General features: G+C 43.8%; 1 protein-coding gene across 4 annotated transcripts in view; it reads left to right on the top strand.

Moving 5' to 3' along the window:
• ZDHHC8 (zDHHC palmitoyltransferase 8) overlaps nt 1–14021 on the top strand; it is a 110492-nt gene that overhangs the window by 73163 nt on the left and 23308 nt on the right. For all 4 annotated transcript variants that reach the window (XR_015807729.1, XR_015807727.1, XR_015807728.1 and 1 more), the window contains exon 2: nt 12280–12401. Coding sequence is in view for 1 of the 4 variants with exons in the window: in XM_088176326.1 (XP_088032452.1) it covers nt 12280–12401 (122 nt within the window). In the remaining 3 variants the exon portion in view is untranslated. The remainder of the gene's footprint in view (nt 1–12279; nt 12402–14021) is intronic.

The raw sequence follows: 14021 nt of genomic DNA, 5'->3' as shown, positions 1-14021 counted from the left end.
AAAAAGTACACATACTAATGCAAGTTATTGCCACTGGAAGGAAGGACAGAACTTCACAGACAAAACATCCCACAGTTCAGCTCTGTAGCCAGACCTCTTGCTTGAAAATTTGGCCTGGAAATTTCTCAACAGTTAAATCATAAGATGCTTGACGCTCCTCATTCTGGTCCCAGCTGGGAATCTGGAAAGTGTAATGTTTAAACTGAATATTCGCTTTGATTCTTGGAAATGGGAACAAGTTTCGTCAAGAAACTGTTTCTTTTTTTATTTTTCTTTTCTTTTCCATTCCTGAATTGGTTTGCCTGTTGCATATCGTTAGCAGATGGTAGCACATATGTAATTTCCATAGTCTTCTATTTTGGTACAGGAGCTGCTAATTGTCCCATTTTGACTTGGGAGTATTAAGCTTTTTTAATGCATCTCAGGTAATTGTAATTAGCTTATATTCCTGAATTATGGCCACAGAGTTGCAAGGGTTTTAGTTCATCACATCCAGTGCATAATTGTACCTTTTCTGGTTACTCTGTGATTCTTCCAAAGAAACACACCCCAAAATGACAAAACCCATGGGCTTTTAGTGAACAGTGAGGTATTAATAGGGAAAATAGCTACCCTGTGTCCACTTCACTGAGTGGGCAAGCTACTCTTCTGCCTCTAAAAGTTCTGGGTTTGAGGGTATAGTCAATAGTACAAAAGTAAAGCAGTGACACTTCCCCACCTTCATGGCTGCTGGGGGGATCCTCGCCTTGTGCATTTTGGAGTGGGATTGACAAGAAACAAATCTATATACCAGCCTGAATCCCATTGCCCTGTCTCTGTAATTAAGATGCTATCTCCTCATAGGATGTTTTCTAAGAAAGTAATTTTGTTTTCTGTCAACCTGAATTGAATACCTGTGCACCAGCACAAATATTGGAAGACTCGCTTTATATTTTGTCCAAGCTGACAGAGACACTTAGACCTAAGGTGGTGATGCTGCTAGGTTTCATCATTTAAATTTGAAAATATTACTGTTAATGTGACAGTCACTGTTGTCTCTTTTAAGTTTTTATTGCTCCCCAAAAGCATTTTGGTTTTTGATGGGTTCTGTAATAAGATTTTCCCTGCAGGAGAAGCTGCCTCCAGAAGCTTGCCCTAATCCTGTTAGATGGTAAGCAGAGATGTTTCAGTCATTGATGTGCTGGCTGGGGAATCTTGGGACGGTGATTTAATAGTTTGAGAAGTCTGTGCCTCTTCTCCCTTAGTAATTCTTTTTGCTATATGTTGAGAGAATGCATGGGAACAGCCACGAGTCCTCTGCATGTGTCACCTTTGCCCTGAGCCTGGGACATCTGTATGCAGCTCTGCCCGTGGGCTTCCACACTTGTGGAAGCACCTGAGAATGCCTTTGAGTGGCCACACACCCAGATTAAAGCTGCAACTGCATCGTGTTGCTCTGCTGCAGGAGGATGTGTTAGACTGCTCAGTCATTTGATTTAGAACAGGACAGTGGGAGGGAGAGAAGATGAAACAGTGCCTGAAAATCGAGGAGATCCAAGGAAAGGAGAATAGATCCAAAGGAAAGGAGAATAGAGGGAAGGAGAAGGCAGATTTCTAGTAGAGATGTTTAGATAAAGGCTCTTTTGACTCTGCTGCTGCCTGGAGGTGTCCTTCCCAAATTAGAAGGGGAATGAAGATGATGTTGTTACTGGGGAAGGATGGAGATTATGAGAACAAGCTGAGTTTGATGTGTTTCTTCATTTGATGAATGCAACATGAATGAATATGTTAAGTTTTGTAACATTTCCAACGGGTTAGGCAGTGGAGTTGTGGTTTTGCACCCTTGGTTTTGTTTGAACTGCGTGTATCTCTTGCTTGCAGTATAATCTTACACGTTTACTTGCGGGCTTGTGTGTCCCACTACCCTCTGCTGGAAGAAATGAGGATTTTTCAGCTCTGTCCTTGAGCCCCAACAGTCCCAGTCCTCCAGCAGAAATGGACTGGGAAGCAGTTTGGGAGGACCCCAGTTCTGCCCTGCTGTGTCTGGCATCCACCCTGCAGGGAAGAGATGTGGGGTATAAAAATGTGTTGCTGGGTTTCAGAACAGTGCATGGCCAGGACAGCTGGTGCACGTGGTGTCTGTGGTAGCAGGGGGTCGATGGGATGGTGTGTCCTGGTCTGTTTTGTTACCTTGGCCATACTTGTTAGGTCTGTTTATGATTAAAGGTGTTGCCAAAATAAGCTGAATCCCTGGTGATTCTGCTCTGATGCTCAGTTTCAAAAGGTGACTGCTACCAGCTGGTGGCTTGAAGAGGGGGTTAAACATCCCAAAGCAGGTGGCCCCAGGATCGTGTTCTTTCCAAATGCAAAGTTTTATATGTTGAAACATGAATGTCTCTTATATTTTTATTTTCTTCAATCAGCTAAAATAATTTTTTTATTCCTTGCTTAAAATTTTAATATATTAAGGCACCTTTATACCTGCTATGTAAATGTTCTTTTTCAGTGTAGTGAGGATGAGATTTATAAATGTCATGCTCCCAGTTCAGGTTTCCATAAAACCCCTTTAAGAGGATATTCCAGGGGGAAATTAAAGATGGGATTCTAAGAGAGACTTTTGTTTTATTATTATATATTTGCTCCAGTACTTGATATATGAGAATGTTTATACTTTCTACCCTATCTTCTGTATCTGTTTATAATAGAGGTGCCTTTATCTCTTTGTTTTGTTTATCTTTTCTATAAAATATGAAGTCCCTAATCATTTGGGTTCACACAGGGGAAGCTTGCAATAACTGCAGTAATTTTGCTGCACCATGTGTCTAGAAATCTTGAAACAAGAGAGTTCAGATTGGAACTGGTTTCTTTTCCCCACATTAAGCAAGCAATTGCATAGATGAACAACATTTTGTAGCAGCTCTGAAGTGTGTTATACAAGCCACGGACAGGTAATGTTTCCAGATTTCAAAGGCAATACAAGATCCAGACGTGTCTGCAAGACTCTCTGGTCTCAAGTGGTTGTAAATTTCCTGAACAGCTTTCCAGTCATGGAAGAAATTTAATGTTATCACCCACCTGAGAGGATTTTCCTGCCTCTCCTTTGTCCAGGTCTCTGTAGTGTCCCAGCACTGCAAAGAGCAGCTGGCAGATCTGTCAGAGCCAGCTGGGTATTGTGTATCTGGGTACACTGGGTACGTGGTTATTGGGTGCATTGGGATATTTGGTTCATTGGTACATTTCCCCTTCCAAGCCTATGGAGGCACTGTCAGACCTCACCTGCAGTGGATGGTGTGTCCTGTCCTTCCAGGTCTGGTCATGCCACATCCCTGCCAGGGCCAGCTGGCATCTCACAGCCGGTTCCTGGAGGAGTGGCACGTGTGCTGGAGGGGTGAGATGTTCTCTGGCAGTGCCCACTGTCCCAGGCAGCCCCTCCAGCTCTTTGCAGAGCAGTGTTTTACCAGGGCAGCTCGCTCCCTGATGCAGCCCCGTGACTGCTCCGGGACACCAGGACAGCCCAGGGTCACCCTCAGACACCTGGGCTGTCTCTGCTGCTGTTCCCTGCTTTTCTTCTTTTTCCCTGCAGCTTTAAAAGCACATCTTGTTACCCCCTGTCTGCTAATCCACCGAGGACGTGATCACAGAGTTCAGAGCTCACACTGAACGTTTCTTATGCATATTGGCTCATTGTTAATTTAAGTGGCACATTCTTTAATCTAATAGATGCTGTCTTTTAGTTAGGTAATTGCTCCAGTAGCTGTAAAGGGATGGTATCTTGTGAACTTTAATTTCTTTCTCCTGAGCTCACGTGGAAAAGGAATATCTAAAAAATCAAATTAACTTTTCAACAAGTGTAATATAGACTGTCTTTTCACTGATGTCACCACTTCCCTCCTTATATCATAATATTTCTTTACTTGTTTCTCTCTCTCTCTCTCATCACCACATACTTAAAATGAGCTGTCTTGTTTCCAGTACACTGCAATCTCATGAATTCAAACACCGAATGTGTACTAGAAGTTCTGCCAGTCTGTGGTCAGGGAATACAGTGGGCAAGTGTACAAATCCTTGAGTGCCAGTAGCTGGGATCACCTCAAGTGCGTCTGAATTGGGCTGCTGATAATTTAAATTTGTTTTAAAATGCAACTGTAGCAGTAGCCCACCTTAGCTTTCCACATAGGTGAATTCATGTGTGTATTGACAAGGATGAAGACAACAGAGAAACGGAAGAACAGCCTTCAGCCAGGGCAGAGCTATCCTGTGCTTTTTTCCATCTTAGGATCTGGCAAATGCAGTTCCATCTATCCAACAAAAACTTGTGTTACTGTTTGCTGAGAGGTGTGGAAGGCCACTAATGGTGACCAAATGAACGGTGTTCTTTGTTACTCAAGGAAATGGGACTCTGATGGACTCAGGATGAGGGGCTGTCCTTCTGTCCTTTTTAGCACTGCTGTAGTCGGTGTGACATTCATTTCATAGTTCTGATGTTTAAAAATTAGAAGCACAAGTTTGCATTCCACACGGTGTTTTTAAAAATGCTCAGAAAAATTTGGCTTCTGTAGCATTGTATGTCCCTTTCAGACCCTGTGAAATATCTTCTGCCCTCCCTGGACACTGGCCTGGGCAGCTGGACTGTCATTATTGCTGGAAGTGGTGCACATGGGAGCACAGACAGAGCAGTGTAGCCTCTGAGAACTCTGCCCTGTCTTGAATTACTGGTTCATACAGCATCTTTTGGAGATAACTCTCTGATTTCCCATTTAGAAAGGTTTCCATGGCTTGGTGATTTGCTTGTGTGACCTTTGGAATGGGCTGAAGTCACTCAGCTGTTGCAGTGCAGTGGTGCTGGTGGCCAGCCCTATGCAGACAGAACTGCAAAGGAATGTTACTGAGCAGCAGTTCCTTCTTTTTCTAACCAAGTGGATTTAAAACTTCCAGAGTGACAGAGCAACTAGTGTCTCTGCTGCTGTGGTTCTTTTGCAGTTAGTCCTTATTGCCCTTCTCTTCTGTCATGACCCAAACACCACCCATACACTCAGCTCTCTTACTGGCTGCTGGGGAAAGCAGCATGGTACTGATAAAAGGTCGATGCATGTCTGAGAGGCCCTGGATTACATTTGTCCTTGCCTCTTCCAGCTTATGTGTCATTTTAGGCTTTGCAAAGTCCAGGGCTGAGAAAGCAAACAAAAGGTGTTTGTCTCTGGATTTGTGTGCTCGCCCCATGTGCCTGCACCCACAATCTGCTCTGATTTGCCCAAGCACTGGCAATTGGCTTCTTTCCTGATGCACCAGAGCATTCCCTGCTGCTTGGAGTGACGCTGCTCACAGCCCATTAGACACTTGAAGTGCCATGAAGACCTGCTGCCTCTCTTTGCTGTGAGCATTATCCTTCTCCTCAGACAAAAATGTTACTGTGTGCTCTGAAATCCAGGCTGTCTGTTCCCCAGATCAATGTACAATGAACGCTTTCTATTTGAGGTGCAAACGAAGAGCTGGGCATTTCAAATGCTGCTGCACTGTTACAGCACGTTCCTTTATAAGTACATCAAAACCTCTGTCCTGGGCCTTCCTGTATGTCAGTAAGTGCAAACTGACTCTGAGTAGGTCCTTGGCTCCCTTCAGGACAGTGCAGATTTCGAAGCAGTGTTCAGAGCAGGATTTTGCAGGGTTGCTGCTGAGCCCAGCCCCTGCCTGGCCAAGCCCTGCTCTGAGCAGCGAGTGCAGCTCCTGGCAGTAGCCAATGGCTTGGCTACAACTCGGGTTGCTCTTCCAGGTTCTTGGGCTCACAGCAGCTACTGAGTGTGCAGAGAGCATCTCTGCAAGGCCTGAGCACTGAGTGTGGCCCAGCCCAGGCCTGTCTGCTGGCCATGCACACGATGTGAAGTCACTCAGTGTCACAGCTCACACAGCCCGTCCTGCCCGCTGGCTGCAGGGTCAGCCTGTGCCTGCACGATAGGTCAGGGATGGCTGGACAGCTCTGAATGTGAGGGTGATGGGTGAGTTTACCCCTCTGGTGGTCTCACTCAGATTGGGTTATTGGTATTCTTGTTCCTTCTCTGTATTTCTCCCACATTAGTTCACATGATAATACTGTTTTTTCTCAGATATTTGGAGACTGTTAAACAAAAAGAGGAAAGGAACATGATCCAGAGCTTTCAGGCAGCTTTGTGAAAAGGGTAGATTGTGTTTTACTTTGGGGGTGATGTATAGCCCGGGTAAGATTTTTCACCAAGGACCATTACATCTCAAGTTGACTTTTTAATTGATTTAGCTCCTCTGATCTGTACGTTGCCAGACATGAAGCACTAGCCTTTGGATGGAGTCCAGAGTGTAATGGAAAGTTCACTGAAACCTCATCAGCTCTTGTTAAACCTGAGTGAATTCCAGCCCAGCACATTTCTTGTGAATAATTAAACACAGTTAAGCAGGTGATGGATTTGAGCCTCTATCTCTAATGTTCATTTGTATTTCAATGAGGAAGAGACTTATGAAATTAATGAGATTTTGGGTGATGGGATTTAGGGTGATTTTTTTTGCCTTTCCTGATAGGTAACTGCACCTGAAAACTCAGGGTAGATGTTTTGGTAGGTCCTATTTATCACCAGCATGAGCTGTTCTATGTAGCACTCAGCTCTCATCACTTACTGCTTTTCAGTAATAAATTTTCCAGTATTTACTTGTCCTTTCCCCATTTTTTGGTAACATTTGGATTTGTTATCTTTTACTTTGATATCACTTTCTGTCAGTACAACTGCCATACTCTCAGTGAGAGGGTAGTGCTATGGCAACGATGTATTATCTTCAGTCTTGGCAATGAGTAAGATGTGGTGCAGAAATTAGTTCACTTATCAAAATCTGATGTGCAGAGCTGAGTTAAGAACCTGGCAGTCCAGAACCTCCTGCTATTTTCACAAGACTTGCTGTTCTGTTTCATATTGGTTATGACACTCACATAAATTCTCTCTTGACTGTTTCCACTGATGCCTTGTTAAACCTACGGATGTCTCAGCACCTTGGAAAATATTTTTAGATGTACAATAATCTTCATGCTGTCTTTGATAGTGACAAAAAATGGAAAATGAGCAATTTTTTTTCTTCCCTTACTACTGCAGAAAGGTACTTTTCTGTAATTTCAGAGTAGGAAAAAGCATATAAATAGAAAAATCTCGCCCAGACTGGGAAATGTGAGAAATGTGTTAGATTAACACTGCTGAAGACTAAGAGAGCTCTGCCCTTCTCTGCTCTGTGGTGCAGACTGGGCCATGCACAGCCTTCAGGATGTGTCTTGCACCTTCTCTGTCCCACATACAAACTGATGGAATGGTCTTTAAAGTACAGTGTTTACATCCAATTCCAAATCCTCCTACAGCGTGGGTGTTCAGAATCAGTCAGTCGATTTATGCTCCTTTCATTTATGTTCCAGCTGGTGCAGTGCTGGTTGAGGAGGACTTTTACCCCTGTGGACCTGTCCTCCTCTGGTGTGTCCTCTCAGCTGTCCTGGCTGTTGTGCCTTACAGGGTAGGACAGCTTTTGGGCAGCCCAGGATGTTGGTTCCAGCTCCTAGAGTTGATATTAGAAATGTTAAATCTTTGGTCAGATGGTTAGTATTGGTTTATATGGATTTCACAGTGCAAACATGTTTTTAATAGTCAGGGTTTGGCTAGAAATTCTTGGAAAGGAATCAGGGACAGGCTTATACAGTTTTGGACATTATTTGAAAGTTTCCAGTGAAATTAGTACTTGTTCTTAGTCAAATTATGTTTGCTTGTTGACCCCTCTTACCCAATTAGTCCCTACTTCACTGAGCTGCTTCTACTTGCATGCACTGAATCAGCAATTTCACATTACTCTTTTACCACTGAAATGGTGGCAGAAGTACATTTGAGTTGAGATGCTGTCTTTTCCATGTTATAACCCTGCACCTTGTGATTTGTGGAGAAATAAATTGTTTTGTTGTGCAATCAGCCATCTGTTTGAGGCTGAGGGGAAGGATGTGTGGTAATATCAGAGCAAATATTAGGTGCAGTTGAGCAGCCAATCAGACAATCCTTGAGGGTCTTGTTCTTAGGTGTGGAGAAGTGTCTAAAGCTCAGATGTTCATGTCCTGAGGTTCCCACATCTCTGTGCACTGCACAAGCAGCATTAAGAAAGGGCAGGGTTGAAGCCTCCTGCCCCATGTCCTGCTCCTTGTCTCTGGCCTCCAGACGTGCTCACAGGTGCTCGTGGTGCTCCAGGCAGGCTGTAAAATGAACCACCAGCCTCGTTTGCTGGATAAATCACAGCCCCATCCTCACACCATGGCCCAGCAGTGGGAGCCTCACCCCTGCCCCATCCAGGGGAGGCTGGTGGGTGTCTGGAGCTGCCTCCAGGGACACAAACACCACAGCCACCAGCCTGGCCCTCACACAGATGGTTTAAGAATTTCCAACTCTCTCAGACTCCCCTGCAATGGGGAAGGTGACCTGACAGGGGTTTGGTCTCATTTGCAGAATATGTAGCTGGGGTGGCCAGGGGAGTAGGTGGCTGTTGATGGCTCTGTGAGCCAAAGTCAGAGCCAAGACTAGAACCTGGTTCTTGAAATCCCAGGCTCCATTCTCTGGGGCCAGTTGTCTCTCTAACTACGTTTTAATGAAAAATGCCAAATGTTAATTTAGAGAAGGATTCAAGAAAAATGTCCTATTCAATTACTTAATTATAGGTGAACTAGAATTGTAAGACACAAACATGTCTTGCTACAAAGCACCAGGCAGAAAAGCAGAAAGGATTATTTGTTGTTTAATTTAGCAGAGGAAGGCAGCTGATCATGCTAAGTCTATCTGACATCTAGCAAGTTGTGTGATCCTATTTGTTAATCTTTTTAACTTTCCGTTTTATTAGGATAGGGTTTCAAGAGCAAATAGGATAAATGAGATTAAATCTGTCACCCTGAATTACTCTCCACTGAGTTATGAACAGAATCACTCTGTGTCAGAGAAGTATAATTATGAGGGAAATGTTGCCTGTGTAATTGTGTGCTTTGTTTGGAAAAATGCGAGATCTGTAATTATCTCCAGTGTGCCATGGTGGCGTGTGCTGGCTCTGAATCTCTGCAATAAACAAAGCCAAGGAAAGTTTCTCTTTGGAGCAGTCCTTGGTGCAGTATGGCTGGTACCAGCAACAGTAGCCACATTACCCTTCAGGTCTTCTGATTCAAGTGAGGGATCCAAATTAACTTGGAATAGGACACACATTGTACAATTACTTTCTCTCAGAGAAAAATCTGGTGGTGCTCCATTAGGGGATTAGACACTGGTCCTGTCTCTATTTAATTCATATAGCCCTATAAAAGTTGTGTTATCCTTCCTGCTGTATAATTCCACTGTGAGATGAGTTGAAGACACAAAACTGTAGCCTCTTGAAATGTTGGGTTCACCAGCCAAAGAAGCTTTAAATCATATGTGCTGTTTGTCTGGATTAACTTCTGTTAGGAAAAAGGAAAAGTTCTATTTAAAAAAAAACAAACTGTATTTGTTCCTGCATAATAGGCATAATTGCTGCTGGAAGTAGAGCTCCTGGAGAGAGAATATGCACAAAGAAACTTGCTACAGGTCCTAAACTGTCTAAACTTCTGCATTTTTCTTCTTGAGGCAGAGGGGCAGAAGCCAGGCTTTTACATTATGGATTAGTGATAAAACAACCTGCTAGGCTCAGATTAGAATTTCTGTTACTTTGCCAAATATTGTATGTGCATTAATGGAGAGGAACAGGGAGGCTGCATCATTTTGGTAAGTCCTATTGGAAATTTCATTTTCTGTTTCAGACCTTTTTACAATTATGAGCCAGGACTTGATCTCCACATCTGTTTTTATTGGCCAGTCTAGTTTACAAATGAGGCCCCTTTTGTCCCATCTAATTTTATGCAATCTGTGATGCTGCATAACAATTCTGGGAAGAAGAAATGGAAGGATTGTGAACTGACCTTGTGGCTAGTATGTACAGTGACTCACTCTATCCTTTATTTCAACTTCCGTGAAGTCTTTTCAGATACACTGTTTACCCATTAAATGAGCTGTGCAGTTTATCTTATGGCTAAAATTCTTCCTAATATTTTGATATATTTGTTGGGAACATGACAAAATAAATCACAAATGAGAATGTTTAAAAATGCTTACATTAATCATCTGAGACAGTCTCTCTCATTATAATCTTGTTCAGAGTAACTAGTTATCTGTAAGAAAGGGTTTCCTATCCCTTGATTTGCCAACCTACGTGACTTTACTGTCAAGGACATCTCTCCTCCATGCTTGAGAAGCAATGGGTAACTTCATAATCTTTCTCTGTGTAGGCAGTTTCTTCATGGGAAGAAATTAAGTCAGTCATGCCCATTACTGAATCTAATTTTACTATAATTTAGAGGGAAGAACTCTTCCCTGAGCAGAATTGATTTTATAGCCGCTTACTTCAGGATTTATTTTGCTTTCCTCCAAAGGATGTGGCAGAAGCTGTTGTTAGTGACAGGCCTGCAGCTTGCTTGGCAAGGTCACTGCAGCAGCACCTTTCCTAGCAAGTGAGAAACTTGTGCCTTGCTTTGCTTTTCAGTCATCAGCAGCTGCTCTGAGGCAAACTGAGCGAGGCAGCAAGTCAGTATGACCTCGCCACTTGTTGAAATTCCATTTTTTGGGAAACATAAGGTTCTTAGGGTAGGTAGCTCATGGAGTCAGGCTGTCTTTGGCTGATTTTTTTTTCCTTCTCCCTTAATCAGGCCGGAGGTTTGGCTCTGGCCACAGACGTGTCTCGCTCATGGCTTTACAAGCCATGGGTAGGACTTGTCCATCTTTTCCTCACTCCAGGCCAGGCTGAGTGAAGCACACACAAGGAAAGCAGTTTGCAGCAGTGCAGTGGTAAAAACCCAGCTTTGAAGAGGAGGGGAGTGCAAAACAATCTCTTTTTGCCAGCACACAAAGAAATGGGAGAAGCTTTCTAACACTGGCCACAAGAGCAGGTTTGACAGTGTCCCTTCAAGGTCAGCAACACCATTCTCAGCTGTTCAAAACAGCCTATTGGTAGCAAACCCAGTGCAAATTCGTGGAAGAAAGCTGCTTGCTTGTTGTTTTCTCCTTCTTTGCACAGGCTTCAGCCTGGCAGACAATCAGATCCAACTGTAGATGTAATGCAGGCAAAATACCAGAATACATGGGCCAGTGTGTGATTTATGTTAATGGCAGCAGGCGTTGCTGAATGCCTGCCTGCTCGGCAGCCTTGGAAGAGTCCTTGGCTGTCAAGACACGTGGAAATCTAGGAAGCAACACAGTGAGGGGTCTTTTTTTCAATTACATACTTTGACCCACATTCTTCCTTATTTATATATTTGCAAGTATCATGAGATTGATCAGATTTTTCTCCTCAGTGCCCCTGTAGAACCAAACCTCCTCTTGCAGACAGGAGAAATACATTGGGTGGGGTGTTCAGAGGTTGTGAATGGCTGAGTGAATGCACACTGCTTTTTATTTGGTGAAGCTGCCTGTAAGGCAGGCTCTCTTCTGCCTCATCATGCCCTTCTCTGGTGGTGGGAAGTGTTCTTTGCAGTTTGAACAATTTTTCTCTGATTAACAGGCATTTCCCCGTCCTTTCTCCAAAATCTCCTACTCGTTTTCCTTTTACCCTTTATCTTCAGTTCCTCTCAGTTACACTCCCTGGGTAAGCAACAAATCTTTCTGGTGCTTCTGAACATTGTTCACATGGCATATGGCATCTACTTTCTTTTTGATACTGCATTTTTTCTGCTGACACCTGCAAAGCCCATGCTTGGTCTGACAAAACTTTCCCCCAAGGAGAGGTTTTGTCGTGTTGGTTCTGAGTGTTGAAAACCATGGAAGCTTAGTGAGAAGCGAATGTGATTCCCTTTGCCCCTGCTTTGGGGATCAGTGGTTTGAATCCTATTGTGCTTTACACCAGGGAAAATTGAAAGTAACCGCAGCTGCAACAAGGCTGTAGAGAAGGGAACAGAAAAGCAACAATGGGATGAAGCTTTTACACAGAGTAGTAAAACGCCAGGTTGCAGATAAGGCAATAGGGTGGCAAAGCCCTGTGAGCCCTGTGAACAATCGGTGCTTTCTGTGCTCTGGAACAATGCAGCTTTACAGAGGGTGTTGCAGTGATCACTGAAGCTGGCTCCGTGGAAATTTCTGTTACATTGCACATTCAGCCTTGCTGCATGGCTGGGGGGGCGGGGGCAGAGTTCTTCTCTTTGTGATGGAAGTGAGTGGGAAGAAACTCCGTGTTACAGCTGAGAGAGCCCTTACCCGTAACTTTTCTTCTCCACAGGTGCCCCTGGTTGACAAAAGCCATCTCCCCAGCCATCCCAGTGTACAATGGACTCGTTTTCTTGTTTGTACTGGCAAACTTCAGCATGGCAACTTTCATGGACCCTGGAGTTTTCCCACGAGGTAACAGAACTGGACTGTTGCAAGGATTGAGGGAGGGAGGGCATTGAAAATCCAAGCCAAAGGAGGTGCCAGGTATCCAAACACACAAGTTGCTGTGTAATCTTGTAGACTTTATTTATTTATTTACCATACTTGACTGTCATTAGGGGCGGGATGGCAGTGAAATGCTGGATACCCTCCAGCTGCTTTCTGAGCTCCTGGGTGTCCTTGCACTTGCTCAGACTGGCACTCGAGGGCACAGGGTTGTGTAGATTGGTTCTCCTTGGATAGCTCTCCTGAGAGATGTGATTTTGATTGCTATCCCCTGTGTCATGCTGGCACACTGGATTTAAGTCACTGTCTTCTCAATAGGTAGCAGAGCGTGGCAGAGGGGAGAGGCTAAACTTTCTAAAACAGTTTCATCAAAGCAGTCCTTCCAGAATACCTTAAAAGAAAGGCAGAGGCATTGAACGCTAGAACAGATAATGATTAAGGCTTGCCTTAGAGTGTCTAAAAATGTATACATTTAGAAAGATATTCCTACTTAAATTAGTACTGATTCACAGCTGATTAAATAGGATAGAGATCACTCAGCTTTTGTAATGGGAGCCATAGTGCAGCTATCTCTTTTAACACATCCTAATGAGAGAATTATCACCTCATTTTATCTGTCTTCCAATAATTATTCACATGCAGTTTGCAGCAGAGACTGCTCTAGGCGGTCTGTCTAAACCAATGGATCTGTGCTGTTTGCAAGCTGTGCTTCTTCACTTCTATTCACCAAATTCAGTGTCTACTTCGAATTGCTACCTGACAAGAACAAGGTACCAGTCCTGCTGGCCTCCCTGAATAGCAAGGCCAGGTTTCTCCAGGTAGCAGGGTCTAATGATGAGCATCTCTCTGCCATTCCTCGCAGCTGAAGCTTCTGAACACCTGATTAAGTGTTGCAGCACTCCAATTAAGGAAATTATTGCGTGCAAAGGCAATCCTAAGGCAGGGGAAAGATTCAGTCACTTGTGTAAGATCAACTGATACAGTGTGTAGGTACTTAAAGCTACAAATGCTAGTGACTTTCAAAAGAACTTACGCGGGTGGAGTTTTAAGGAGTTTCCTGGACTTGCTACTTTCTTTATCTCAGCAGAGATAGCAGTGTTAATTAAACATTAAACATTCTCAGTCTGAGAATCCAGGATGTTTGTGCAGGGCAGTGCTCTCAGAGCAGAGCTGGACATCACCAGGCCCCAGGAGTGATCAGTGCTGAGTGTATTGTCAGTTCATACCTTCCTTTGGGCTTCTCTAACTTCCTTTTGCAAAGAAGTTCTTCATTTTGGACTTTGCATTTAAGGAAGAAACACAGCGAGAGATCAAATAGAAACTTTCTCATCACCTTCCCTCCTGTCCCATCTCTCTTTACACAAGAGAGTCAGGAGCAAAGCAGGAAGAGGAGGAGTTCTTAAAATTCACCCTTCTACTGTCTCTCACTTCATTTGTGGCCTTGGCCTTGCATCTCTGTGCTGTGCCTATGCTTTGTCAGGAAGATGTTGGGAGCAAGGAGAGAGAAAAGACATGGCATTTGTCCTGGGAGAAAGTAATGGAGTAGGAGTTTAGATGTGTGAAGGAAGCAAACTGATAAGGGAAAAG

This window comes from Sturnus vulgaris, chromosome 19, assembly GCF_052056855.1.
Source record: "Sturnus vulgaris isolate bStuVul1 chromosome 19, bStuVul1.hap1, whole genome shotgun sequence".
NCBI classification, from domain to species: Eukaryota; Metazoa; Chordata; class Aves; order Passeriformes; family Sturnidae; genus Sturnus; species Sturnus vulgaris.
Note: the sequence above shows the minus strand (reverse complement) of the source record. Positions and strands in the feature narration are given on the sequence as shown.